We start from the raw sequence: 27,961 nt of genomic DNA, 5'->3' as shown, positions 1-27,961 counted from the left end.
TTTCAAATTTTTTTATACCACATATAAATTCCGGACGGAACATTTAAGTATCTTTTTAATGTTCTCCCATTCAAGTAGTCGAAACATACTTAGAGAGTTTCAATATTCGTTGATGTTGCTTGCTTTGCTTATCGATGATATTACTAAGGTGCGGGATCAGACCAGTCGACACTGCGGGCCATGGGCCACTGCTGGCTGCTGCCATGCCCGCGCAGCAGAACTCTGGGGTGCACCTGCAAGTAAGAGGAAAAAAAAAAGCTTGGCAGTTGGAATTTGCAGCTTAATTTGAATTGTAGAAAACTCAAGGCATGTTACCTTGTTTGGGTGAATGTTCGAATTGATGTACTTGGCCTCTGGGGGATTTGACCAAGAATGGAGGCTTAGCTAATCTGCAAGGGCGGAACACCTGTAGAGAAGAAACATTACATTCAGAACTGCAACAATATGTTTGTTAGGGTCCCCTTTTTGTCCACGCCGTGTACATCTACATAAACCCTTGCTTTCGTTTATATAATAATATAAGAAATCCAAACTGCAGCTTGAAATTGTAGGAAATACAATATCACCTTTCTTTGCAAGAAAGAAAAAAAAGATCGGCACTTAGAAACTGCAGCTTAATTTGAACTAAAGAAAACACAATGCATGTTACCTTGTTTGGATGAATTTTCAGCACAGGGGTTGATCGATAATGGAATCAAAGGTACCTCCTCCCGATCTAGCATCTGCAGGAGCGGAAAACCTGTAGAGAAGCAAACAGTATCAGCAATTCAGAATTGGAACTTTTGCTAGGGTCTTCTTTGGTCCACGCTGTGTGCGCACATATAAACATTTGCTTTTGTTTTATATAATTTAAAAGTTTCAAAACTGCAGCTTGTTCTGAACTGTAGGAAATAAAATATTACCTTCTCCTTGGAGAGGATATTCAGGGTGATGGCAACACCTACCAGCTTGCAAAGCTTTCTCTGAAGATCACGAGAGTTTTCCAGTCATGATGCAGAATTAAGTGTTTGGCAAAGTACTGAGAATTTGTAAAAGAATGAGGGGATGTTCTTGTTCAGTTGTTCTGCTAGCTTGCATGCATGTGAGATCCGATGAAATCATAGTAGACATGGTGTTCTGCACTACCAAATCATAACATCTATCAGAAGACGAAAAGTGCGCAGATGCGAGGACAGCAAACGAAGTTTGAAATAACAAATTCACTCAAAATTGGGAACGAGAAATATATTATGTTTAACACACCATCAACAACGTGTAAACTGGAATGTAAACAATTAAGAGCGGATACAGATGGAAAAACTAGTCGTACGTACCAAGTAGTGCAATCAGTGGCTCCTCTAATTCACGTGCTGGTCCAGTCATTGAAAAAGCTCGGTCAGTAATAAAGCACAAGCGTATATTATGAATCAAAGGCAAACACATTTGTCACGGACAGGGCCTCTCAGGAGTGGCTGCCAGGTGGGGCCAGGTAGGGGAACGGCAAAAGATACAAAAGCATAGGACCATGACGGGGACGGCATCGAACAACAGAACGAGGTCTTCTTCCTCCTCAAGACTGCTCTCCTATTAGCTTGCTGTTCTTGATCCCTATCCCTAATTCTTGTTATTTCCTTCCCAATCTCTTCGATTCTCCTTCAAAATTGTACCCAGATTATTCTTGTACTCTTGCTATTGTGATTTGGAGGTGAAGGTTCATAACAATTGGTAATCAGAGCCTTGTTCTTCTCTACCCATTTTCCCCCCAATCCCACCTTCCTCTCCACCGGATCGAGCGCCATGGCTTCCACGCCTTTCACCGCCACAGACTCTGAGTCTGCCGCCATCGATGCCCTTTCCAAGCGAATGGATCGGATGTTGCGGAGGATGGAGGAGGCGCTGGCACGGATGAGTAGCGCCCCTGCGACCGCCGCGTCCGCGACCGCGGCACGGGCTCCTTCATCGACCTCGTCGCTGGCACCACCGACTTCTCCCGCGACGCTTGACGCTTCTGGGACAGGGTCGTCGGCGTCCTCAGCTTTACCATCTTCGCGGGCATCCCCAACTCCGGTTGCTGTGCCCTCGCCGACGGCTTCGACGACCTCCGCCCCGACGACGATGGCCACGACACCAGCTGCGTCGCGCCCGCCTGCAGCACCCTCGGCCACGTCTACATATACGCCGCCCACGCTGGCAGCGTCCTCGGCCGCGGCCACGACTACCTCGCCGAACTCCTTTGCCCCGACACCGGCCACGACCCCTTCATCGGCGCGCGCCGTGGTGCCCACACCATACGCGCCGACTCCACCCACCACCGCAGTCGCAATCTCAGTTCGGCTTCCGCTGCCGCCGTCCCTCGCCGCGAAGAAGAAGATCACCAAGACCATCAGGAGGGAGCACCATGTCCGCACGACCGTCTTCGGGGCTGCGGGTGCCACACGGGAGGCTCGTACCACTATCGCAGCCAGGCTGGTTGGCGCGCAAGTTCGAGCAGCATCTATCGCGGTTAGCCGACCAGGTGCGGCACTACATCGACTTCGCCGCCGGAACCACTGCGCTCGCATTCGTCCACGACGACGAGGAGCGGGAGCACCTCGGCCTCTAGTCCGGCCACGACGTGCTCGTCTCCGTTGGCATCGCTGGAGGGAGCGACGTGACAGCACGGCCGTCTTCCTCCGCCATGACTTCTTCGGCCTCGCCTCCATTGCGTCCTCGCCACTCGTCGCCAAGAACCATGGTGGCGTGCTCCTATCCCTCACCGTCGGCATGGAGGCCCCGCTCTTCCACCCAGAGCAGCTCATCTTGAGGAAAGATGAGGTCACCAGCATCTCGCCCACAACATGTTCGATGCAATGCCTCAACCACAACATCACTCCGGTTTTGTGCTCAGCTGATTTCCCACTCGACGTTCATAAGGGTTGCATACTCAAGTGCGGGAAAATAAGGTACATCAGCAGCTGCTATCCTCATCACTCGATTGGTGCTGATATGGTTAGTGTTGCCATCGATGTTCTTAAGGACTACAAGTGGCTTGCGATAATGACTGATCCCAATTCAGCAATGCCTTGGCCGCCTGCTAGTCAGGACAGTTTGCTTTATGACACAATTCAAGTATGCTTCATTTTCTGGTCGCCATTCAGTTGTGGCTGGGCTCGGGTGCAGCAAAGGCCACCATGGCCACCTCCTGTGCAGTTGGAAAAATTACTGTCAATGGTGTTTTGTTGTTCGGAGAGGGAGTGCAAGATGATGTCCTTCCAATGTCAGCTCAATAAACATTGCTGGACACATTGCATTGAGTTGGTTGGCTCTGCATTGCAATCTCCTTACATGATCACTATTTTGTTGCTAAGTGGTGCAATTAGAGATATCTTTATGCTTAGCTGCACAGCTAGACCTGCTCAGTGCATTCCTGGAAAGCTACAGTCTGATGACTACAAGAAATATAAGCACAGAGCCTATGCTTTATGCATTCAATGGAAAATTCCTTGGTCACCACCTATCCAGATATGGAGTTCAGATCTGCATCAATTCTACAATTCCCTTGTTTCCCTACATGCCTTGGAAGAATTATTATGGAATGATGTTAGCTGTTCTCATATGAAGCTGATGGAAAGCTTTTTGATTGTGCAAATCGCTGGCTGGTTATCTGACAATATGGCAACATGCTTATGGAGAGTAGGCATCCATGATTATGACTGGCATTTGATACTGTGCTTCAGAATTCTTTGCAAATCAAGCACATTTCAGTCCCTTATAGTATTGATATGGCACCAAAGAAATGAATCAACCAGTTCATTGGTCAACATTCAAATCATGCATTTTGCCATCCTATATGCAAAGCTTATGAAGGTATGTGCAGTCACCTTTAGTGCTCTTGATGCATTTGAACAAGCATTGGTCGCTCACTGGTTATGGACAAATTCAAAGAAACTGCTCTTGTGGTCTGAAGCAATTGCATGCAAGGTTCTGAAGCCACTTTATGCATATTTACTTGCATATATTTCTGTTAATGGCATGAGTAGTCCTATAGGCATTTCTGGTGCTCTTGATGTATGGGGTGCTCACCAGCTATGGAGACATTTAGAAGACATGCTTCTATGGGTAGGATCACAGTCTTGCCATGATCTACAACAACTTCCTGAACTTGATAGTACATGGATTTCTATACATGGCATGCGTGATTCTAGAGTTGAGATATTTCCTCAAATTGACTTCTGTTGCGTGGAGTTACATGATTCAGATCAATGTCACCGCCAAGAAAATACTAGTGATCTTCAGTTGAGTGCCATCTTTGCATGTAAGCCGTTGATCATCTTTGTGGCTATGAACTGGCAGCATGATGCATACCTTATCAACTTGATTGCTATGAAGCAACAGTACCTTATCATCTTCAGTAGCTCTGTTCATCGGCGATGGTGCCACCACTCAAGGAGGGAGATGTGGTCACTTTGGAGTTGTCAAGGATCAGTGCAGGCAGCCATCTCGGCTGGGGCTCAAGCGGCATGGTACGAATTGATTGCTGAACTATGTCATGATCGACCAACCAAAGGCGACACACTACTTCAAATTTCGATGGGACCTTGGTGGTTACGGCTTGGGGGCAAGCCACATTTCAAGCGGCGGGGAATGTCACGGACAGGGCCTCTCAGGAGTGGCTGCCAGGTGGGGCCAGGTAGGGGAACGGCAAAAGATACAAAAGCATAGGACCATGACGGGGACGGCATCGAACAACAGAACGAGGTCTTCCTCCTCCTCAAGATTGCTCTCCTATTAGCTTGCTGTTCTTGATCCCTATCCCTAATTCTTGTTATTTCCTTCCCAATCTCTTCGATTCTCCTTCAAAATTGTACCCAGATTATTCTTGTACTCTTGCTATTGTGATTTGGAGGTGAAGGTTCATAACAACATTCTTCAGAACCAAATGCGTATGCGCCAAGAGATGCCCAATAATGTCTGTATATGATGCTTGAAAAGACAGTACTATCTACAGATATCCAGTAACAGTTTTATCCATTGATACCTGAGAAACCATTGCTTTCACCCTGACTTGAAGAAGGCAGTCTGCACGGTTTCAAGAATCAATATTTTTGTAGTGCAGATCTATGACTGTAAAAAAAAAAGATGCAGAAATAGCAGTCTCAATTCATATGCATGCTGTACCTCTTCTTCAGCTGAAGATAGACTCGAGCAATGTCGGTTGCTTGTTGCCGGCCCAAGTTCTTCACGACACGCCTTCGATGAAAGCTAGGTGAGATTCCATCACATGGGCAGCAGGCCGACTGTTAGTACTGGAAAGTGGAAACTGCAAATGCCATATAATAACGGAAGAAGCTTGCACCGGTGCCGTGCGCACAAATGTACCTGGATCCAATGGACACGACGTGGTACAGGTTGTTCGGGCCGCGAGGGAAATGCAGCTTGTCCTTAAGCTCGGGCACCCTGTAGGCCATCTTTTTGGCCATCTTCGCCGCCTTGTCCTGGACTACTTTCCATTCCACGTAGTCCCTGCATCAGGAGTAAATTAACCCCAGAGAAATAAGCGTGCTGCACATCACATTATATACAGTTCAAAGACAAAGATCACATTGCATCAAGGCAATGTCGTGGGACGGAGATTAAAGAAGACCGTACCTGGCATGATCTGTGCGCAGGAAGAGGACATCCGCAACAAGGGTGGCGAAGCAAGGGTACGCAGCGAGCAAAGGTTCCCTGTAGATGCGTGCGAACCGGTTGGAGACCAAGGACGCTAGCTTCCAATCGCCGTCGGCGAAGCCGTTGAGGACCCTGAGTTCCCGGAGGAACCCCAGGAGGAGCCTGCTTTCGTAGCTCATTGAGGTCGGCTGAATGAAGCGGATGAAATATAGTTGCAGGCCGTCCACCACATGCCAAACATGACCCTATCAACGAGGTATCTCACATCGAAGATCACAACCATCTTATCTCTCGCCCTGCGATGTTTTTTTAATGAAAAAAAGGAAAAGAAAACGCGAGCAAACAACTCCCAGTTCAAGAAACAAGGAAAATAAAATCAAACGAACGGCAATCGAAGCAAAATCAAGAGAGCATACGCATCGTAGATGTGCTGGTAGCTGTGCCGCCGCTGGTAGGCGAGAAGGCGGCGGAGACGGAGGCGCGCCGTGCAGGGATAATCCAGGGAGCGCAACAGGGGCCGCCCGACCCCGACGTTGGTGGAGTTCGCCAGCGCTCGCTCTTGCTCGCCGGAGCCAGACACCGCCTGCTCGCCTTCGCTGGAGTCCAGCATCGTTGTCGGGAAGGTCGGGTGAACGAAGCTCCTGAGATAGTTGCAGGCCGTCCGGCACATGCCAAACATGACCCTATCAACGAGGTATCTGACATCGAAGATCACAACCATCTTATCTCTCGCCCTGCGATGTTGGCGAGCAAGCAAGTCCCAATTCAAGTTGAAGAAACAAGGAAAATAAAAATCACACGAACGGCAACCGAGGGGCGGACGAATCAAGAAAAATGTAGAGAGCATACGCTTCGTAGATCTCCTCGTAGCTGTACCGCCGCAGGTAGGGGAGGAGGCGGCGGAGACGGAGGCGCGCCGTGCAGCCGCCGTTGGTGGAGTCCGCTAGCGCTCGCTCTTGCTCGCCGGAGCCAGCCACCGCCTGCTCGCCTTGGACGGAGTCCTGCATCGGTGTCGGGAAGGTGATGATTTTCATCGACTACGTCGGTGTGCGCGGCTGGTGTTGGGGCTGGGAGAAAGGAATGGGGGATCCAGGAGAGTCGGGAAATACCCAGCTGCAGTATTTAAGATGACGCCTTGGCGGGGAAGCGCTGGGCGGGCCTCGGGGGGCTGTGGGCGGGCCTCGTGGCTGTACGAGGGCTTGGGACGGGCTCCAGCCCTAGTTTGTACCCGATCCACTAGTTTGGGGCAGGAGGCAACTGCGTGTTGTGGGGCATGGCCCAGCATGACGCACTACTGCCCCTGTTTGATTGAGGCGGGAGCACGAAAGCTTTGGTGCCCACCGGACAATCCACCGCCATCCCGTTCGCACCGCGCCGCGCCGCCGTCGCCGTGTTCGGCTAGCTGGAGTTCGTGGGGAAGACGAAGACATGCCCCAGCAGAGCTCCTCGTGCTCCTCCGCGTGGCTCCTGGGATGCGGGCCGAACAGGACGGCATTTGTAAATCGCGGTCCAAATGAGGGGCTTATTTGTAAATATAGGGACTGATTTGTAAATGTTGGTTACGGCGGGCACCCGCCGCTGCTTCCACAGCGGGCTCCGGCGGCGGCGCTCCCCAGGGCGTGGACCAACCAATCCCAATCCTCCCCTCTGTGCGCATCCGTTCTGGGGTCGTCGGCATTTGTGGCGGAGGAACGCATGAGGAGCCGCGGATGGGGACAGCGAGCGACCAACGCGGATGTGGGAGCGCCGCGCCGCGCCGCATCCCGCTACTATCTACCTGCTGTCCAATCCATCACAGGCTCGATGGAATGCCTGACCTAGTGCGCTATATGTAAGTTCTCCACTGAACCAGTATTTGTTCATTCAGTTCCGCGTGCTTTGATCCAGCTTCATGGTTGATTTTCAGCGTATAATTTACACGGAATACCTGCCAATTTATTGTTTCATTTTTCAATATTTCCTTGCATCAGCTATAATAAACTATAGTACATTACATCACTCTAATATTCTCTGAATTATCTAGTACGGCAGGGCCCTCCCTTGTAAATCCCGTAGTTTGGGTGTGCGTACTTGTCACATTTAGTGATAGTGTGTGGTAGTCAGTCAACTTTCCAATCGAGCTTCACCATCTTGGCCTCATGCTGTTCTGGTGCCGTTCAATTGTATGTTGTTCCACTGAAACCATGGGATCGCCGTGAGTACTCCTTTATGAGTCTGGAGAATTCAGAACTCTCGTTCTCCAATAATTTTGATGGTGTGTCGTATTCTATGATTCTTCCTGCTCAGCATGATAATTCATTAGAGCGCATATATGTTACCAATCCAGCAGCTACATCTGATAACATGTAGAGAACTGGTGCTTCAGAACACGTGGCTTACCTTCACTGAAAACAAGAATGAGATCACTATCAATTACAGTGTGGATTCTGTGAGCTATTGTCAAGACCGTGTAATTTCCAAATTCCTCGCGAATTGTTTCTTGGATAATTGCATCAGTAGAGGAGTCAATTGAAGCAGTTGCCTCATCGAGCACGAGAACGTTGCTTCGCTTTAGCAGAACCCTTCCAAGACAAAACAGCTGCCTCTGTCCAACACTCCAGTTTTCCCCATTCTCAACAACTGCAGGAGACATCTCATGTGACAATCAAATAAACATATTCTTATGAACGAAGTATGCATCAACCAACTAGAATTTTATATCCATGTATCTTAATTTTTTTACATTTAGCTACTGCACTCAGAATACATTACCTGTGGAGTCCAGCTTCTTTGGGCTTTGACGAACTATATCTCCAAGCTGGCATTTGTCCAAAATCTGTCCAAAAGAAGGGGGGAAACAGATTCCTGATCATATGTGTTGAGGTATAAGTGAATTGCCCGCCTCTTCCCATCAGCTTAAGCTTTTGGGTTGAATTGGTTGGTCCATGCAACTCAATAATATGCTTTAAAAACTAGAACATATAACCTATTTCCCTAGTCAGCATGTTTTCCAGTATGCTTGGCATTCTTTTTTTTAAAAAAAAATTATACATTGAATTTTGACCAAGTTATGATTTTTTTAGCGACCGTGCCTGAGCACGTTTTCATTAAGAGGGAACCAAGTTATGATTTTAATTAATATCAAAATTGACACAGGTATTTAAATGTTGATTAAGTTACCTCCCACATGTGACAATCAGAGTACTCGTTCAGGGGATCTAGATTCCCTCTGACTGTTCCCTCAAACATAGTTGGATCCTGTGGGATGATGCTAAGTCTGCCACGTAAATCATGCAGCCCTATTTTGCAGATGTCAACATTGTCGATTTCAATTGTTCCTTCCCTTGGTTCAACGATCCTGAAAAGTGCTTGGATAAATGTTGACTTTCCGCTACCAGTACGTCCTACAATCCCCACCTTCTTCCTTCCTGGAATTGTGCATGATATGTTTCTCAAAACAGATGGGAGATGCTCTGCATATCGAACCTGTAGAAGAAAGAACAATGAATCAGGGTAAATAAGCTTTTAATGTTCCCTTCTGAAAAACAAAAAATATTCCACTTTCATTATAGAGAAAACAAAGTTATCAACTGCTATATGGCATCTATATCTGCCACTCCTGTCTTATGTATTTCTTCATTCTTGACATTCTGTGGCACTCCCCTAATATGTAATCATATAGCTACTTTTGGTGCATGATGAGAAGTATGTTATTTTTCTCTCACATTTTAAATATGACCTATTATCCTCTTGTGTAAAATATCATTAACTCAGCACTTTCCGGAAATAACTTCTGCTCTGCAGCATATTCTGCAGGTTGTTTAACCTTTTTGAGCATACAATTATTCATTTTTGGATGTAATGCTTAAATATTTAATTTTCAGGCTAGCTAGTCTCGTGAGATATTTGTTTGGGTTTACTAAGTAAGACCGTAGGCATTCACACTGATTACTCACACCTATAGTGGGTCATAATAACTCATTATAATATTACGCATACCTCCAAGGATCTTATATTGATAGTTCCAGTTTCTGGCCAGCTGTTCGGGGGGCGGTAGTGGTCAACTACGAGAGGAGCCTCGCTAGGGATCCTTGAATATTGCATTATTCTCTCAACTGATATCATTTTATTTTCTGTGTTGCAAATGTTCCAAATTATGGATGCCAGCTGCGAGTTGAGGTTCAATGCATAAGTCACTGCAAGTCCAGCAATGCCTGTATGTACAGTCATATTAGTTTGACAATAATCAAATGTAAGATAGCTTGAGGCTTCTGCAGTCAGCAGGAGCATTTGTGCATGTAGAGCTTACTTGGGTTTATAAAACCTTCAGGAAGGCTCACTAGCAGAGTCAAAGAAAAAGCAAAGACAAAATTGGATAGCATGTTTAGCCTGAAAGAAAGCCACTCCATTGAAGAGATATTATGGAACCATGGCCTGGAGTGGTTGTCAACAAGACCAAGGTTTGCTTTTCTGAAACGATCTTTCTGTCCAAATGCTCTAATACTTGATGCTCCTGCTAGAGATTCTGCAAAATGGTGAAGGATTGGAGCCCTTTGAATTTGTGATAGACGAGCCAACTCTCTTGCTGTTGGTATGTAGTAGCGCTGCACACATACAGAAAGTGAGCATTTGCGTTTTTGTTAAAAAAAGAAAGCATTTTGTGAAATGAGTACCAAGGAAACTGCTAGGAAAACTTCCTGGAATTCAAGGCGCACAAAATTAATATGGAAAGGCTAATTATAAACAGAAGATCATTTTTAAGAGTCCATACTTGACATAGGAAACAGACCACCGTCACTGGAACAAAGATAGCAAAAACTGGCCATGCAACTTGTGACATAACACCAATGGTCCCCAGAATTTGTATGATTGAAAACACGCACCACCCAAGCTTGTTTGCTATTTCCAGATCTAGAACACTTTGGTCATTGGAGGCCTGGTCCAAAAAAAAGGCACATTAATTAGTTTAGCGGTGTGCAAGTGACAGAGGATGAATAAACTAAATCAGCACTAACCCTGTTCAAAATTCTGCCAGTAGGTGTGGAGTCAAAGAAGGACATTGGGGCACGCAGGATGCAGTGGAGCATGTTCTTAAAGAACTTTTCTGATGTTAGTAAACCAATCAGTGACACAAGCAAGGACCGAGCTAAGACACACAGGGCACTTCCCATAGATAGTGTTATATATACAGAGAAGAGGAGGCCTAATCCAACCATTGGAGTGGTTGCAGATGTCGGAGGAGATGCCCATGCCATCCAATAGTTGCTAGCTACCTGAAATATTTGGAAGAATGACTGTGCGGCTATTGTTACTGGCACTAAGGCTCCACCATGAACGGCCCTCAGGTATGCCCAGTAGACCTTCTTGCCAATGCCTCCCTTTTCTCGTTCTTCTTCTTGTGTTAACCTCCCCTTCTCACTGATGTCTTGTGAGACATCATGTGCAGACTCTTGCTTTGTTATGCCCTGAAGTTGATCATCCATCTCATTTTCTGTATCAAGCTCATCCTCACTGTCTGCTGATTTTTGGTTGCCTGACAGTATTCTGCTGGAACTTTCAGCATTCATGACAGATTCAAGAGCCTGACTATGGGCTCCTACTATAGCTTCAAATCCTATGTTCTGTCGAAGGAGTTCATCGAATTTTCCTTTCTGCACGATTTTCCCATCTTGCATGACCTATTATTTTGAATCCACGTGGTTAGTTACTTGGCAACTTTAACCTTTGGACTTACCAGTATAAGGTTAAACTAAAAGTATTTTTAGACACTTACCAGTATAAGGTCTGCGGCTGGAAGGAATTCAACTTGATGGGTCACATATAATACTGTTTTGTCTTTAAGAATTCCCATTACACAGTCCTGCAGGATTAAATTATTTTATTTGCTTAGTTACGAACCAATTATTTTGTACACTTTCGAATCAAAGTTGACACGTTGAGCCTCAAACAGTCAAATTGTCACATAACTAGCAAAGTTTAACATATCTGTGCATTTGTCGGGACTACGAAACGAACCTTGAATAGCTGGCTTCCAGTGTGGGCATCTACTGCACTAAAAGGATCATCAAAGAGGTAAATATCTGCATCCTCGTACACTGATCTTGCAATCTGAATTCTCTGTTTCTGTCCACCACTCATGTTAATTCCTCTTTCACCAATCTCAGTCAAATCACCATTTGCAAACAACTCAAGGTCTTTTGTCAGTGCACAGGCTTGTATGATCTTTTCATACTTCTCCTTGTTATATGGGTTTCCAAACAGAATGTTTTCCCTGATATTCCCAGAGAGGATCCAAGCAGTTTGAGGAACATATGCTTTGCTCCCACTGACCCTAACAGTACCATCTAGCTTTGGCATCTCCCCGAGTATGCATGATAATAGACTAGACTTTCCAGAACCTACCATTCCACAGATAGCCACTTTCATCCCTCTCTTTACCTTTAGCTCAACATCTGTTAGAGTTGGAGAAGTTGTCTCCAGTTCCCAGCTGAATATTCCACGATCAATCTCCACATCATAGTCTGTGTCATTTCTTGGTACTTCTATGACTGCATCACATTTCAATTCTTCTTCCTCGAGGTATTTTGCCACTCTATCAGCTGAAACTTTTCCCTGAGCAAACACTGAGAGCAAGTCAGGAAGTGTGAAAATTGGATCTTGTAGCATACGGAATGTTGCAAGAGCTGACAAAACAGTTCCAGCCGTCAGAGGAATCCCCATCAATATACATGAGCCAAACGTTATGGAGGAAATGAATGCAGGCGATCCCCAAAATATGAATGTTGTTAGAGCTGACAACCTCACAGATCTCCATAGCCAATTGTACTCCTCACCTCGTAAGGCTTCTAACTTCTGAAGGTACTTCATATCCCATGCTTGAAGTTTCAGTATTTTCATACTTCTAAGAACTTCTGTCGTTGCCTTCATTCTATTGTCTTTGGCAACCATGATCTTGCCTTGCAACCTCTTTTGCATTCTGGTTAGTGGAATATTGCATGCCATTATTGCCAATGTCGCTGCTAAACCAGCCCAGGCCCCAACCCCTAAGTTTTGATGGAGAACATAGACAGCTAGCGAAAGCTGAATGGGTAGCATCCATATGTAGTTTATATACCATATAACATCAGTTATCCTTTGTATATCTACACTCATGTAGTTTATGATTTCTCCGCTAGTATGCTTCTGCCTTGAACTGCAAGATAAGCGGATCCCCTTTTGATAGATGTGAGATATCAAAGCTGCTCGCAGGCGCATCCCGAGCTGTCGTGCTCCAAAAATCCACTGCCTCTGCGCTATGGTCTCCACGACTTTGGCACTTAGAAAAGCAACAGCGAGAATGTAACCTCTTCTCAGTCCATATTGCCTCTCTCCCCCAAGGAATTTCACCAAGTCATTAATCAGTGAGGGTCCGACATAGGATGCACTGGCACTTAATACTGCAAATCCTGCGTTGATCATTGCTTTCCGTCTCATAAATAGAAACATTGCTCTATAGATCGATGAAGTACTCAAACCATGCCTGCGTTCAACATCATCTATGATCTCTTTGAATGAATCTGATAGAAACTCGGCGGAGTCTTTTCCATCAACATCTGGCACATCATTCTTCTCCAGAGGTTTTTTGTATCCAGTAGCAAAGACAGGGTTCATCCAGGAGAATGTTACAAGTCCAAGAATACTTGCTCTTCCATATGGACATGGCCTTTTGGCTTCACCCTGCTGTCCCACAGATGGACTCAATAATGGCTCTGTTATGTTGCTGTCTGTAAATGTGATTCCTGTTTTCCCTCTGGCTGAAATTGCAAATAGATAAGTGCAAACAACAAGCATGAACAGATCGATCCCTTCTTCAAATCCTATATCTTCATTAACTGTCAAAATTGACCTGAGATCAAATACCACAATAGTAACTGATTGTAGAAAGTTAAATATCCACCAGGACCGAATTATCAGTGGAAGTTTTGCAGATTTCATTTTCTGAAAACTGAATACTGCTAGGGACAATATTAGCCATGATAGCACCTGCAAACCTTCACAAATAATAAAGGGGGGATACTTGCAATCACTTATTCTTTCATGTAACTGTGGAAATACTGCCCTCACAACATGAGTGGCTAATATAAGCAGGCAACAAGCTTTGCATGCTTCATATGAGATACCCAGCTTTATGTCTGTAATCTTGTGTTCCTGATGTTGTTTATTGCTTTCAGGAGTTGCAGTCTTCAATCTTTGTCTCCACCGTCTGATTTTCTTGAACAGAAATTGAGCCAAAATACTCATGATGAATATCAATTGTATCAGTGCAAAAGTGCCCATCCAGAAGCAAGGTGAATATAGCTCCTGCCACTCTTGCATATAGGGCAATATAATAGAATCTGTAATAATACAGTGCAAATTTCATGTCAAAACGAAATGACAGAATACATCATTGGATTATCAGGAAGAAACGGACATGACTGTTTTAGGGCTAAATTTTAAACTTGTTCTTTCAAACCAAATACATGCTGCCATGTAACTGTAGGGGGGGAAAAACTGATCACCGATTGTTATTCTCATGTTGGGGGTGGGTTGTTTAGGGAAGGTAAAGTGGTAATAAAACTATACATTTTGTTGTTTTAGAAACACCTTGTTATAATTTTTGTTTACTTGCTACTTCAAGCCATAGTTGGTTTTAGGATAAGAGGGAGTGGTATCCAGGCTCATTCTGCTTTACTCCTATCAATATTGATTAGACAGCGCATTTTGTTTTTCTGCCTTTTTTCCAGCTTTCATTAGCTTTATTAGCTGCCTAGTTAAGTAGTGATGGGAACCCCAAGTGCCCAAATCATTTGTACTGGCGTTCTCCTTTTCCTGATGTTCTGCTCCAATGAACCAAAACTAGTCAATCACTAATATTTGTCGACCTTCAGCCAAAATGATGAATATTACTGTAGCTAGTAACCTCATATGCTGACAGACATTCTCTCTGCACTATAGCTTTTAATAGTTCAGTATTTTGTTTTAAAGCTACGATATTTTGTAATGCTATCTGATACCAGAAGAGAAGAGGTTTGGTTCTCTTCAACTCCTAGAGATGGAGAGTTGGACGCTAGTCAGATGCGTATGGAATTGAAAGGTCACATGACTTGCAGCTGCCATCCCAGTTTGCTATGTTCTCCCTAAAGGACATGGTTAGGATAATATTTTTACAGTTGCCGAAGTAATTTCTTTTATGAAGGCCAAAGTGAACTTTAGACTTTGTGGGTAGTATCTCAGATACTTAAATGATGAGCACGTATCACTAAACCACTACAGCTATATACATAAAAAATTGTTATGAACCACTTTTTGTCACTTGGATACTACTGCTTAGTATTGTTTATGCATGTGCACCCCACTGCTTCATTTGTTTCTGTTCTTTGCAAACATTGCAGGACCAGGAAAGCAAAATAGGAAAAGGAAGGTGGATGAAGGAGAACGGTATGCAGTGTAATTGGGCCTTCAGATGAGAGAAGAACCAGACGTATGCATGAACCTATCGCCGTCCGCAATCTGCATGCAGATGCAGAGGATTAATCGCGGACGAGGCCTTACCTGAGGAATCATCGACCAAGCCCCCATGGATAAACATCTCGGGGATCCTCTCGAGGACCGGGAAGCGGAGGCTCCCTCTCTCCATCGCGCTCCAATGAGCGAGAGAAAGAGAGGGAGAGATTGAAGAGAGGAGAATGGAGGGAGGGAGGCGGTGGTGGTGAACTGGTGACGGTGATATAGTAGAGGTGGAGACTGGAGACGCCTGACGGAGACGGTGACACCCCTGATGGTTGCGCTTTTGGCGTATCATGGTGCCCGCAGATCCCGATCATGCAGTTTTCACCGGGCGCGCCCGGCACCGCCCGTGGAAAAAAACGCCGCTGCCTGTGTCCCATCAGTTGGCCTGGTGCTCGGCAGTACTAGTATTTTACTTCTGCTAAAAAATTCCTTGATAACGATCTTCTAATAATTTGTTTTCGAATGTGCAGACAAACTCTCAGTTGGATTGCACATTTGTGCATAATCAATTAGTTCAGCAAATCAACACAACGATTCTTTTTGCTAATTTTACTGGTACGATATTATTCGCTGATCTTATTGCTATTAAGTATTTATAAAAAAATAAATTAAATTAGCATTTGGTCCCATTTTTCGGTACTTGGTCCTACATTTTGGAAGTACCAGGTACTTTATGTTAGGTACTTTTTATCTTCACCACCATAGGATTTTATCAGATGAACGGCTCCTATTTTTTCAATCATTGTAAAATTTCTATAATTTGGTACAGTATTTATCGTCCATCCAACTGTGAATTTCCTTGCGAAAACACCCATCGTATTGTACAGTATGCATGAAAAGTGATCCAAGCAGATTGACGCCATAAAATTGCCCATCATGTGCCCATGGCCACAGGGTCGCGAGGCGACTGGCAGCACACGGACAAGAGAGCCAAGCCACGGAAAGGAAGAAATCGGGGAAGCACGAGCTGCACTGGAAACGGAAAGCCAGCCGATCAGTATATTCCCCATCATTTCCCCAATGATTTGTTTCGATCAGGGCACGCGAGGACCGGTCGATCGATCGCGGTCGTGTGCAAAACGGCAAAAAAAAATTTTACCTTTTTTCTACGGTGGAGAGAGCCCAGGCACGGAAGCGTACACACAATCTTTACAGGAGGATGCGTGGCTTGACTTGACACGTGCTAGGGTCACTTTTCAGGCCGTTTTATTATCCATCAGTTTTGCACCATTCGTTGGTAATAAATTGCAGTAACTATATTTTAGTACGTGACATCGATGGATACACATTTGTGAAATGTTTTCTTCCCAAGCTACAGCAGAACGCAGCAAGTGATTTTGTAGCTCAAAGATGCCGACAGACAGGCAGACAGCGTTGGCTAGATGCTAAGGAGTGAAACAAACCTGAGTCGACCGAATTGAGCCCAGCGAATCTGGTCCAAGCACATGCCTATCGGCGATCGATCGATCGTCACCTAACACGGGCAGACCATACCATCAGTAAAATCCTCTCAGACCTCATCAGTCGTCTGTCGGATTAAAAAAAATGGTGGGCGGGCTAAGAACTTTACTGCCGGACCAGACGAGAGGAATGAGCTTGGATTAGTTGAGATTGATGTGCTCTTGGATTCTGAACATTTGATGCCGCAGCTTCGTGTTGCGGCCTTGGCTTGCATTCCCTGCGTCCTGCTACTTCGTGCTGGGTCCGGTCCGTTTGCGCGAGCGCTGGCTGTCGAAAGTTTTACAGCCGATCTTTTAAAAAGAGAGAGAAAGTTTTACAGCCGCAGAAACCAGAGCCAGAAGAAGACGCCGGGACATGGTAGGGAAAAGGATTGAAAAAGAGCATATATACTTGGGAACATATCTAGTGCAAACCAAGGACTTCGTGCAAACCCGTGCAAATCTACTAAACAAAGTTTCAAAAAAATCTGAAAAAAATCATGAATGTGCTTCTCAGATTACATCATCTATATATAAAATTTCATGGTCAAATTCGTCTTACTCTAGAAGTTACAAAAAAGACAAATTTGAGATGCATTTGAACCATTATTGTTGTCAGAAAATTTGTCTTTTTTGTAACTTCTAGAGTAAGACGAATTTGACCATGAAATTTTATATATAGATGAGGTAAGCTGAGAAGCACATTCATGATTTTTTTCAGAATTTTTTGAAACTTTGTTTAGTAGGTTTGCACGAGTTTACACGAGTTTCTTGGTTTGCACTAGATACGTTGCCTATATACTTTTGCTGTTTTGCAGCGAAGATACCGAGATGAGCATGCATGCATGCTTGAGCCCCCAAAAGATAAGGGAGGGAGAAAGCCGGCGATCCTGTGAGCACGGCGGCCGGGAAGCGAGCGGCAGCGGCACATGCAAGCAACCACGCCCGCCCTCCCTCCCCATCGGAGATGTCAACACGCAGCTAGCTACTAGAGTACAAAGGAAATGATGTTTTTTATTTCAAGAAAAGATAAGAAATGAAATGATGTCACTGCTGAGTTCGCGTTCCTTGTCCGCGCGCTAGCTAGCTAGCTGCTCTGGCCTGGCGCGGCTGGTCCCTGCACTGCACTGACTTGGTTCCAGCCACGAGGGCGAGAGAGCCCCGGCGGCGGCTTGCATTGTCCCTGTCCGTATATGAACTACCCGTCGTCGGTCGCGACGACGACGACGAACGCCTGGTGATCCGGCCGCCTGTACGTCGGTTTGTTCGTCCGGCTGCGCTGGTGCGTGCGCGCGCATGCCGCCCGCAACGGAGATCCTCCGCCGTTCGTGCGCGCGCCGCGCGCACGCGCACACGCACACACCTCGCTGCATGCGCCTCATCTGATCTACCGTACGCCGAGCCCTGCTGTCAGACTCCAAGAGATACTCCCTCTAGTCTGACCACTGCGTGTGTACTGCTACACATACAGTTACATGTGTCGTCAAGTCATTTCGATCAGCTCGACCTGACGAACAAGAGGAGAAACTCTACCTGGCCTTTATTTCGACACTTGACACACACAGTTTTGTCCGCACTCTCGACCGCGCGTGACCACGGTACAGTAACATGTAACCGCTGGCAAGACGACAGGCTAGGCCTAGCTCGGACACGTCACACGTACACGTCGCCGCCCATAAACAAAGGCACACAGACACAGCCCGATGGAGGATCAAGGAGATCCTGATCGAGAAATGAGCTACGATGATGTGGCCGATCGGGATGGGCAAGCTGCCAAGCTCATCTTTTCACTCGTGCTGCCGTCTTTTTGCTGAGTGGTGGTGGGCACGGTGCAGTCAGGTATACGGAGTATGTGCAGCGGTTGGTGGCTGAGATCCACTCTTTTCGTACGAGACAGAGACTTCAAAGCATGCTCAGCTCCTTTTTTTCCCCCTTTGCCCGATCTGCTGCTGACGGCCTCCACTCCGGCGCTTGATAGCTCTTCCCTTTATTTGTGCAATAATTGCTGGAGCTATATATAGGTTGTAGCCATATGCGTGCATGTCACTGATGAGACTCGGTCGAGAGTTAATGGCCACGTAAGGAGATGCACTCCCAAAACCAAAAAAACGAAAGACTTGTGAACAGTAGATAGCTCATTCCTACCTTATCGGCTTATCCTACGCTCCCGACGATCGACATTATTTTCTCTCTGTTTTCTACTGCTTGACCATTCGGCAGCTGGGTGGTCAGCCGTCAAAACAAAACGCTCCTAGTGCTACTGGCCCGTGACATCAATCCGAGACTTGAGGAAATGAGAAGGTAAGTACCTCAAGACCGTAACTAGCTAGTACTATATAAGACAAAAGTAACAGAGTGATGATCATTGTTAGAACTTTTGTGTGGTTGATAAAGGAGAACATACTACGGCCGGTACCTTGCACAATGCCATCAATCGATCATGCCCTCATCATCATAAGTTTTGTGGTCCCCTTGTGATACTTAATTTGTTCCCCGGCATCAGGCAGGTACAAATTTCTTTTTCAAAGACATTCGTCTGGGCATCAGGCGTGGGAGGGAATTAATATGTTCAACCACATAAGAAAACTAGCCAATTGAGCTACACTAAACTATACTAACTCCGTTTCAAATTGTAGTTCGTTTGGCTTTTTGACCTTAAGTTTGACCACTCGTCTTATTTAAAAAATTTGTGCAAACATTACCAAATTTAAGTCATTCTTGAAGATCTTATATTGATAAAGCAACCCATAATAAAAGAAATAATATTTTGCACAAATTTTTGAATAAGACGAGTGGTCAAATTTGTGGTCAAAAAAGTCAAACGACCTACAATTTAGAACGGAGGGAGTATTACATTGCTATTGAAATATTGAAAACAACTGAATTAGAACCCGTGTACGATCATCCCATGTAGTGTACACTCGCTTGCTCCATATAGGCTTGAGATATATTGTTTGATTCTTCCTCCATCGTTAATTAAAAAAAAACAGTACGAAGGGTCAAACAGGCTTCTTTTGTGAATTATATAGAAAGTAGAATGGGTTCATATTATGACAACGCGAGTGTGATGTATACATGCGCTTGCGCGCCTTGGCAGCCACGCAACTGTGGTTTGAACCAAGTTGCTATATAGAACGAGCAGACAAATCTGTCATGAACTTGTTTTCGTGCCGCTCAAGTAGCCGAGAGCACCCGTTACATTCTCGATACGAAGTCAGATGGATTAGTCAATTGGGGGGAGTCTCCTTAAACAATCGTGCTTTCGTTGGCCAATTGATGCCGATCTCGTCGTTTCCGGTCGGTTTCGTTCTGAGGTGTCGTGCAAGTGCAACCTGCAACGACGTCGACGCTAGTGGCCTAGTAGTGCGATCTGACGTGCACGTACACAGCCGATGCAGTTACGCACACCGTGTCCTTAGTCCTTACTCGTTGTCTTTTTGTTCGCTTTTTTTTACTTTTCTTTTCTTTCCTTTTTTTTGAATTTAGAGCACTCAGACTCGTGCATGCCAAGGAAGGCATGGCAGAGAGAGAAATGTCGATTTGAATCAAATCTACGTGCTCCTGGGCTTTTTCTGTATCCAAACGAGGATTAAGGACAGCCATAGCGGCCCAAGAACGGAACGAGCTACCCAGCAGAACTTGAGTTAAAAGGATCCACTAGGTCCATCAGTAAAGCAGCAGCAACTTTTCCCCCGGTCCACCACTGGGCCCGGGACGAACCTGTTCGCCCCGCAGGAATCCTATCCATCTTCCGTTAGAATTTTAGTGGACATATCTTCTACTGTTTGAGATCTGTGCATTATATAGGATTGCATCTGATACACGGAGCAAACATGCGCGTAGCGGGTGGAAGTGGAGCAAACAACAGACAGCATGAGGTGGACACGTGTCGCACCATGAGTGGAGGGTGTGGTTGAGAAGTTAAACAAGTTCGTAACTTCAAATCATATTTTCTCTCGAACCATGAATCCGATTTACATTCCGTTTGAACCAAAATATTCTTTAGAATTAATGGAACAAAACAAGATCCAATATGTTATTTTATTTTTTTTTATTTTAGAATTTCAACATTTCAACATACTATCATAACATTTTGAATAGGTCATTTCAACATATGTAGTATACTATTTCAACATTTATTCTAAAAATGTTGAATTGGTTTATCCAAAGTGTAGGATTAGTCTTTTCAGAATGTTGAATCAATTCGGAAAAAATGTTGCAGATGGTAATACCTGAATTAGAATAGAAAAATAGAAAGAAGCAAAGCACAGCAAATCAGAGGGATCATAGCTTGCATCTCTGCTTCTGCACGTTGTTCGTTGCACTCTGGGCCCCCTGTTTTGTGCTAGCTGCATGCAATTAGAGTGACAGCGGTCCTCCTGCAGCTGCGCTGGGCTAGTCATATATTAATTGGGCCTTGGACTTTAAAGATATCACATCTATCTGTCTTCCGGAAGACATATAGGAAGCCCCGTTCGCCCCGAGCTCCCACGGCCCCACCCGCTGCCGCCTCTCCCGCTCACCGTAGCGCCAGCACTCCGCATTTCGTACGACCGGAGATTTTAAGAGTCCGTTTGGCTTCAAAATCGGCTCCAGTTGAAGCCCTGCTAAACGGTCTATTTTGGAGCTGCACCTGAAGCTCCTTCCGACTTCCACTGGGGAGGTAGAGCCACGAAGCCCTGCTAAATGGTCTATTTTGAAGCTGCACCTGAAGCTCCTTCCGACTTCCATTGAGGAAACGTGGCTCCGCCCGGCTTCGTGGAGCTCCTTCAGGTCACCAGACAGCTTTGCTCTCGAGAGTGCCGCGAACAGAGGCTGCTGCTGCTCTGCGGCGTCCGGCCACAGTGCGGGACCGAGGTGCGGCGGGGTGGTGCAGAACTGAGGCGCGGCGGGGTGGTGTGGGAGGCCGGTGGCAGTGGGCCACGATGGGATCCTGGGTAGAGGACGACAGCGCTATGATAGGAGCAAGAGGAGAAGGCGGAGCGGGAGAAGGCGGTGGTTGAGCGGAGCATGAGGATAGGGCGGCCGAGCGGAGCGGGAGGATGGGGCGGCTGAAAGGATAAGAAAAAAAAAAGAAAAAGTAAGGGGTATTATGGATTTTTTTTTGTGAATTTGAAACGGTCACAAGGAGCTGTTTGCCAAACTTTTTGCAAAACGGCTCCAACTCCACCAGAGAAGCCGCCCCACAAGAGAAGGTAGAGCCGGATATATTTTTGGACGAGCCGGAACACTGCCAAACAGACCCTACAGATCGCGGCGTACCCTCGTAGCTGGTGGAATTGATTTTCTTTTCATATGCAGAATTTTGTCTCCCATATTTTCCGCATGCTTCAACTTCATGTATAAATTGTTTATACATTTCTCTTCACAAGGTGAAATTGCCTTTTCGTGCATCTTTGGAAGACCCTTCAAGAGCTATTCAGCATACATGTTTCAGTCACTGGACAGTTCAGAGTTTCTTGCAATGTTCTTGTTTCTGCTAGGACTGGGGAAGGCAAGCTTAAAGAATCAGAGGTGAGCTTTATACATGAATATTCTGTTCGCATATTGTTCATGCTTAATCTGTAAATATTTTTTTTACAAAATTTATTTTGGTCTCTTTTCTAATAGGCAAATTGATGGTTTAAACGATGCTACCTCTAAACCCAAAATTGAGCTGCCTAATGTTGAGCTGGTTATGCAGACGTGTTTTCATGGTTGTGTTTCATTTTGTGCTGAGGTAAGATGTTGCTGCTTCCATGTTACGAAAAGCACATAGACACAGTCACGTGACTCAACATATTATTATCTCCTTCAAGGAAGCCTAGATTATTGAGCAAAAACGTGTCTATGACAAACATGAGAGAAAAAAAGTTTCTTTTAAGAAGAGAGAGAAAAAAAGTGAATCTAAGAAGCACAGGCAGACCAAGTTAAGTGTATCACCAATATCATCATTCACGTATAACAGAACCACTGACGATAAAAGATTTTACACCTGGGATCCATGTGCACAAGTACTGGTGACAAATAGTGATGCCTACTCCTACCATTAGTCCTCAGCTGCGATTGTTGTCTTCCTGTTGCCGCCTCGCCGAGACTGTCTGAACCATTGTCTCTGCTTGAATATAGACTGTCAGAGTGCTAGTTAGCCGCTATCGAATTATCGACTGCCGGTCGATGGTGCTTCTGCTTGAGCTTGGGGCCTCAGATTGGTGATCTTTTTGGTGATCTTTGCATCAGACGACGCACGCTACTGGAGAATTACAGCCACTGTCGTGAAGAGAATTACTATGCTCGATGCAGCTTTCGAGCTTCGCCCGCCTGCTCGGTCTTCGGCTGAAGTCGTCCTCACCAGAGGAGGGGGAAGACGAAGGCGACGAAGAGGAGGATCCATCGTCGCTGCGCTTCCTCTTGAGCTCATCGCTATTCGGGCTACGAATCTTGTGCATCACGTACGGCGGCGGGGGAGTCTATGCGTCGCATTCAGCGATTTGAAAACGAGTCATCGCAGAAGCAGCCTGCCGCGCGCCAGGCTGGCGGGCGCGGGCGCGGGCGCGACGCGCGGGCGCTGGAGCAGTGAATGAACCGGAGGCCGGCCCATTAAGCTTACGCGCAAACATTTCAGGGAACGACGGGCTGGAACGTTTCATTTTTTCCTTTGATTTATTCTTGTTCAAAATTGTTGTGGAACATATTTTCCATTTCGTTCATGCGCTTCTCTCACAGACTTTCATTTCATGGGTTTTAATTTTCTAAACGTTAATTTGTTTGAAAATATTTGAAGAAAGTGTTACGGAACATTTCAAAAGTTTTCCGGAACATTTGTTCAGAGACAATTTAAAAAAAAATGTTCTCGAACATTTCAAAAGTGTTATGGAACAATTCAAAAAAAGTATTCCGGAACATTTCAAAAGTGTTTTCTAATAATAAAAAAAAGTGTTCAAGAACAATTTAAAAATGTGTTCCCTAACATTTCAAAAGTTTTTCTTCAAAAGTGCTTCGGAACATTTAAAAAAAATTCTGGGAACATCTCAAAAGTGTTCCGGAACATTTCAAAAGTTTTTTGGGAACATCTCAAAAGTGTTCCGGAACAATTCAAAAAAGTGTTCCGGAACATTTCAAAAAAGTGTTCCGGAACAATTCAAAAGTGTTTCAGAATATTTTCAAAAGTGTTCAGGAACATTTTAAAGGTTTCTGGGAACATCACAAAAGTGTTCTGGAACATTTTCAAAAGTGTTCTGGAACAATTCAAAAAAAGTGTTCCGGAACATTTCAAATGTCTACTGGAACAATTCAAAAAAGTGTTCAGGAATAATTTAAAAAAGTGTTCCCTAAAATTTCAAAAGTGTTTCGGAATATTTTCAAAAAAGTGTTCTGGAGCAATTCAAAAAAGTGTTTCGGAACATTTCAAAAGTGTTTTCTAATAATAAAAAAAGTGTTCAAGAACAATTTAAAAAAGTGTTCCTAACATTTCAAAAGTGTTTCGGAATATTTTCAAAAATATTTCGGAACATTTAAAAAAATTTCTGGGAACATCTCAAAAGTGTTCCAGAACATTTCAAAAAAATTCCGGGAACATCTCAAAAGTGTTCTGGAACATTTTTCAAAAGTGTTCTGGAACAATTCAAAAAAGTGTTCCGGAATATTTCAAAAAAGTGTTCTGGAACAATTCAAAAAGTGTTTCGGAATATTTTCAAAAGTGTTCAGGAACATTTCAAAGGTTTTCCGGAAACATCTCAAAAGTGTCCTTGAACATTTTTCAAAAGTGTTCCAGAACATTTTCAAAAGTGTTCTAGAACAATTCAAAAAAGTGTTCCGGAACATTTCAAAAGTGTCCTGGAACAATTCAAAAAAGTGTTCAGGAACAATTTTAAAAAGTGTTCCCTAACATTTCAATATTTTAGTAATATATGTTAACAAACCAAGTAATCTAATAGTAGCAAATAAGATTAGTATCCAACATGAGAGAGCAAGAGATTACAAAACGCTGGTATAAAATGGGCTGGAAACTTAATGGGCCTACCGAGGGAAACGCGGACGGTGTACGAAAAGCCCAGCGCACGGACTGAAGATCCCCTTCTGCGATAGCTCTGTTTCCAGCAGCGCGCGCGATAAATAACCTACGCGTACGGCGGCAGGTCCTTGACCGGGCCTCCAGAATCCGTACGTGTAGACGTCCTGCAAGAACTCCTCCGTCGTCGCACGGAGATCAAACTGCACCGGTTGCGGCTGCTGCTGGTGGTGGTGCTGGTGTTGTGGCGTCAACAAGCCCACGAAGAAGGACGACGTGCACTCCAGCCCGCGGGGCTCGGAGTCATAGGTGTGCGGGGTCTGGTGGCAGAGCAGCTCGCCGGCCGTATCCCTTTTGACCTTGGCCATTAGCTGCCGCAGCCAGACTCCACCCACCGGCCACCCCTTCCACTCCTGGAGCTCGTCCTCGCCGCCCGCCACCGTGGCGTCCTGGGAACGACCGGAAAAGCGTGTCCCAGCCGCGGCCGCTGACGGCGACGATCTCCTGGCAAGCGGCATGGCCGGCCCGGATCTGCTCCTTGATGATCCGCTGGGTGGCCACGGAGACGTTGTAGGTGCAGTTCATGCCCGGGTACGCCAACGTGATGACGGGCATGAGGTGGGCCCGGTCGCGCGGGTTCCGGCGCCCGTCCCAGACGGGGAGGTCGAGCTCGGCGTCGTGCTCGATGTCGCGAAGCATCACCGGGACGGGCCACCTCCACTGGCTGAGCACCTTGAAGAAGTGCGGCACCAGTATGCTGGGCGCGGCGTTGGGGTAGAGCTGGCACACACGCGCCATCGGGACGGCCAAGGCCACGCCGCCCAGGAAGCTGGACACCTTGGAGTAGACGCCCCGCGCCCTGGCCTAGTGCTTCACGCACTGACGCACCGCAATGCCATGCGGAACGCGCCGGCGTCGGGGTCCAGCCGCAGGATCTCGTAGGCGACGCGCACGCCGTTGAGGCTGCGGGCGGTGGCGTGGTCGAGGCCGCGGAGCACCGACCGATCACCGAGGTCCAGGTCCCAGGGCACCACGGCGAGGTTGACGCTGGCGTAGACGAGGTCCACCTGCACGTCGTGGAAGCGCATCTTCATGACGGGGACGTGCGCGTCAGGTACGGGCTGCAGCTGCGTCACCGTCTCCGTCTCGGCCAGGGCGCCGGCCAGCACGACGAACAAGCCGTGGCCGCGGTCCGCGAAGGAGGGCCCCACGACGAGGGAGTCGATGTCGGAGCCGCGGCCGTGGACGCCGAGGCGGTAGGAGCCGAAGGGGGCCAGCAAGGCGGTGGCCTCCTCGACCATGGCGTCGGGGTACCCATGCTGGAAGGCGAGTTGCTTTACCCAGCGGTCGACGATGCCCTGGAGGTCGCGCAGCACCTCCTCGCGGACCGCCGACTCCTTGGGGTTCTCGTACAGCCCCGCCTCGCGCAGGAGCTTCTCGAGCTCTGCCGTGCTCTCAAGGTCGGCCGGCGTTGGGCCAACCAGAGAGATGGGCTTGCCAAACATCTGATTCGACTGGGAAGCCATGGCCATGGTGGACGTGCGGATCGTGCGAGAAAGAATAAGCTGCTACCACCAAGGGCAGCGTTCCCTCTTTATTTCGTGAGCGCGAATCACACTTCTAGCTTTCGACTTACAGTTCTCTTTGGTTGGTTCTCGTTTGGGTTAGGCCTCTTGTTAAGCCTCTTCCATGGCTTGACAGAGAGGCCGATGTAGATGTATAGTTTGTTGGTCTCTACATGGGTTTTGTTTGGGCGCTTCTTTTCTTTGACATTGTTGTTTTCTTTTTCTTGCGATTGAAGGTCACATTTTTGCGTGTGGCATGGGTCACTAAAGTTACGAGTGATAATTCATCTGATGCCCCCAAAGGGATCCAATGCTGAGATGCCATTCTCTGCTAAGGTACTGTTGCTGCTACATGTGTCTATTTATCTCTATAGCTTTAGTTCAATTGGATTTAAATTTTGTTGCGTGTTTCCCTATGTGAATTATGTGTGTTCGCCATTCAGTTCAAGCTGGTTCAACGGCTCAGGATCCGTTCGTATCATAAGTCCTTAACATGAAGTCAAAGAGCATGTTTGAGAGGTTGGTTGAGAAGGCTCTCCGCAGGAACGATTGGTTCATGTTGGGAGTCTATGTAGACAACTCATTTTTACTCTGGGCCGATGTGACAAACCGGTTCAAGCCACCAACTGATAACAAGCTTCATCAGGTATATTCAGTGTTCAAAATAACGGGCTAAAGCGGTCTTTGGGAGAGAAGGAGGATGGATATTCATTTTTTTAACTCTAAAAGTCTTAATTCGCTAATAGCTCGCTATATCTCTCTATAGCTGCTAAATTAAGGGTATTTAATTAGCTAAACCATATAATTGATGGAGGAGGGGAGCACTTATGCCATAGTATGACAAGAGAGGAGGGGAGCACTCTATTTATAGGATTCAATGGCTCATATGATTTTATCATGTGTCTATCTTCTACACACTTTCTACAAAATATCTAACTCTAGAATTTTCCTCATATCTAACTATACAAATATCTAGTTTCTAGAGTATTCCACGTTTTACCATGAAGCATGACAATCATAGTTCATGCATACTCTCTAATCTTCTAGAAGCTTCTCATAGTATGTGTTGTTATTTTCAACAGTATTAAACTCCATCATTTACAAAACTTAGTATTTTATTAGTGATGTAACGAGGGAATGAAGCTCTAGATGTAATTCAGTGCATTATGTAATGAACTTTGTGATCTGTATCTGTTTGATTTGATATTCTGAACATATAAATTCTGAACTTAATATTCAATTTGGAAAACTGATAAATGAGTTTAGCGGCAACTATAGCCTTCTCTTAGCCTCTAAAAAATCAATTGCTAAACGTCTTAGCCCGCAATTTTGAACATTGGGTATATTATTATATTGTACTGGCCAGTGCATGGCACTTGCACATCACATATCCTTTGGTTTCATTCTGCTGCAACTGCATTCTCACTATTACCGATGATTATCCATCTCAGGTCTTTCGGTTGTGTGGGGAGACTTTCATCGGCGTCTTGGAGAGAGGCCAAATGCTATGCGACTTGCAAGAACATGTCCAACCTGTTGGAGGTGTTGGACCTTTTATGTCGGCTCGTTTCCTCTACTCTGGAGATGCCGCTCCACAGGATTGGGACGGGTCGCTTTCAGTGGAGCACGATGACGCTGAGGTACTGTTCAAATTTCGCAATGCTGGTGCTCCAAAAGTTCAATTTTATAAAATTAATTGCTTTGATTCCATGCCACAGGTTGTGCTCATTGAGATGGTGAGGGCGCACTCTAGAGTCGGATGTCACGTGAGCGACGTAGCCCGAGTCCAAATCGGACTTGCGGGATTCAATGATCGGATTCGCAGCGTG

The 27,961-nt window shown here is 45.9% G+C and overlaps 2 protein-coding genes, 1 long non-coding RNA gene and 1 pseudogene across 12 annotated transcripts; 1 reads left to right on the top strand and 3 right to left on the bottom strand.

Moving 5' to 3' along the window:
* Positions 1-37: 37 nt before the first annotated feature.
* LOC120641600 lies at positions 38-6,708 on the bottom strand. 10 transcript variants are annotated; one of them, XM_039917780.1, is made up of 11 exons: positions 6,478-6,708; positions 6,045-6,362; positions 5,608-5,924; positions 5,338-5,481; positions 5,137-5,220; positions 4,997-5,037; positions 1,314-1,349; positions 903-962; positions 650-739; positions 316-406; positions 38-233 (listed from the first exon to the last, which is right to left on the bottom strand). In XM_039917780.1, the coding sequence occupies exons 3-10, from the start codon at positions 5,805-5,807 to the stop codon at positions 381-383; spliced, it is 681 nt and encodes a 226-aa protein (XP_039773714.1). In that variant the 5' UTR covers positions 5,808-5,924; positions 6,045-6,362; positions 6,478-6,708; the 3' UTR covers positions 38-233; positions 316-380. The 10 variants fall into 10 exon arrangements, with proteins under 10 accessions (XP_039773714.1, XP_039773717.1, XP_039773715.1 ...); XM_039917783.1 differs by having other exon boundaries at positions 945-962; XM_039917781.1 differs by lacking the exon at positions 6,045-6,362.
* Positions 6,709-7,482: 774 nt separating this feature from the next.
* On the bottom strand, positions 7,483-15,343 carry LOC120641597 (putative ABC transporter C family member 15). The gene is made up of 11 exons (XM_039917778.1): positions 15,181-15,343; positions 11,623-13,982; positions 11,381-11,467; positions 10,623-11,285; positions 10,379-10,543; positions 9,917-10,211; positions 9,607-9,821; positions 8,788-9,093; positions 8,380-8,443; positions 8,008-8,247; positions 7,483-7,906 (listed from the first exon to the last, which is right to left on the bottom strand). The coding sequence occupies exons 1-11, from the start codon at positions 15,263-15,265 to the stop codon at positions 7,785-7,787; spliced, it is 4,602 nt and encodes a 1,533-aa protein (XP_039773712.1). The 5' UTR covers positions 15,266-15,343; the 3' UTR covers positions 7,483-7,784.
* Positions 13,802-15,669, top strand: LOC120641599. Its single transcript, XR_005662312.1, has 2 exons — positions 13,802-13,934; positions 15,021-15,669. It is a non-coding gene; the product is annotated as an uncharacterized LOC120641599 (long non-coding RNA).
* A 7,123-nt stretch (positions 15,670-22,792) lies between these two features.
* LOC120640299 lies at positions 22,793-26,099 on the bottom strand (annotated as a pseudogene).
* Positions 26,100-27,961: the final 1,862 nt, after the last annotated feature.

This window comes from Panicum virgatum, chromosome 7K (genome assembly GCF_016808335.1).
Source record: "Panicum virgatum strain AP13 chromosome 7K, P.virgatum_v5, whole genome shotgun sequence".
Lineage (NCBI taxonomy): Eukaryota > Viridiplantae > Streptophyta > Magnoliopsida > Poales > Poaceae > Panicum > Panicum virgatum.
The sequence above is the reverse complement of the archived record's forward strand: the minus strand, read 5'-3'. Positions and strand labels throughout refer to the sequence as shown.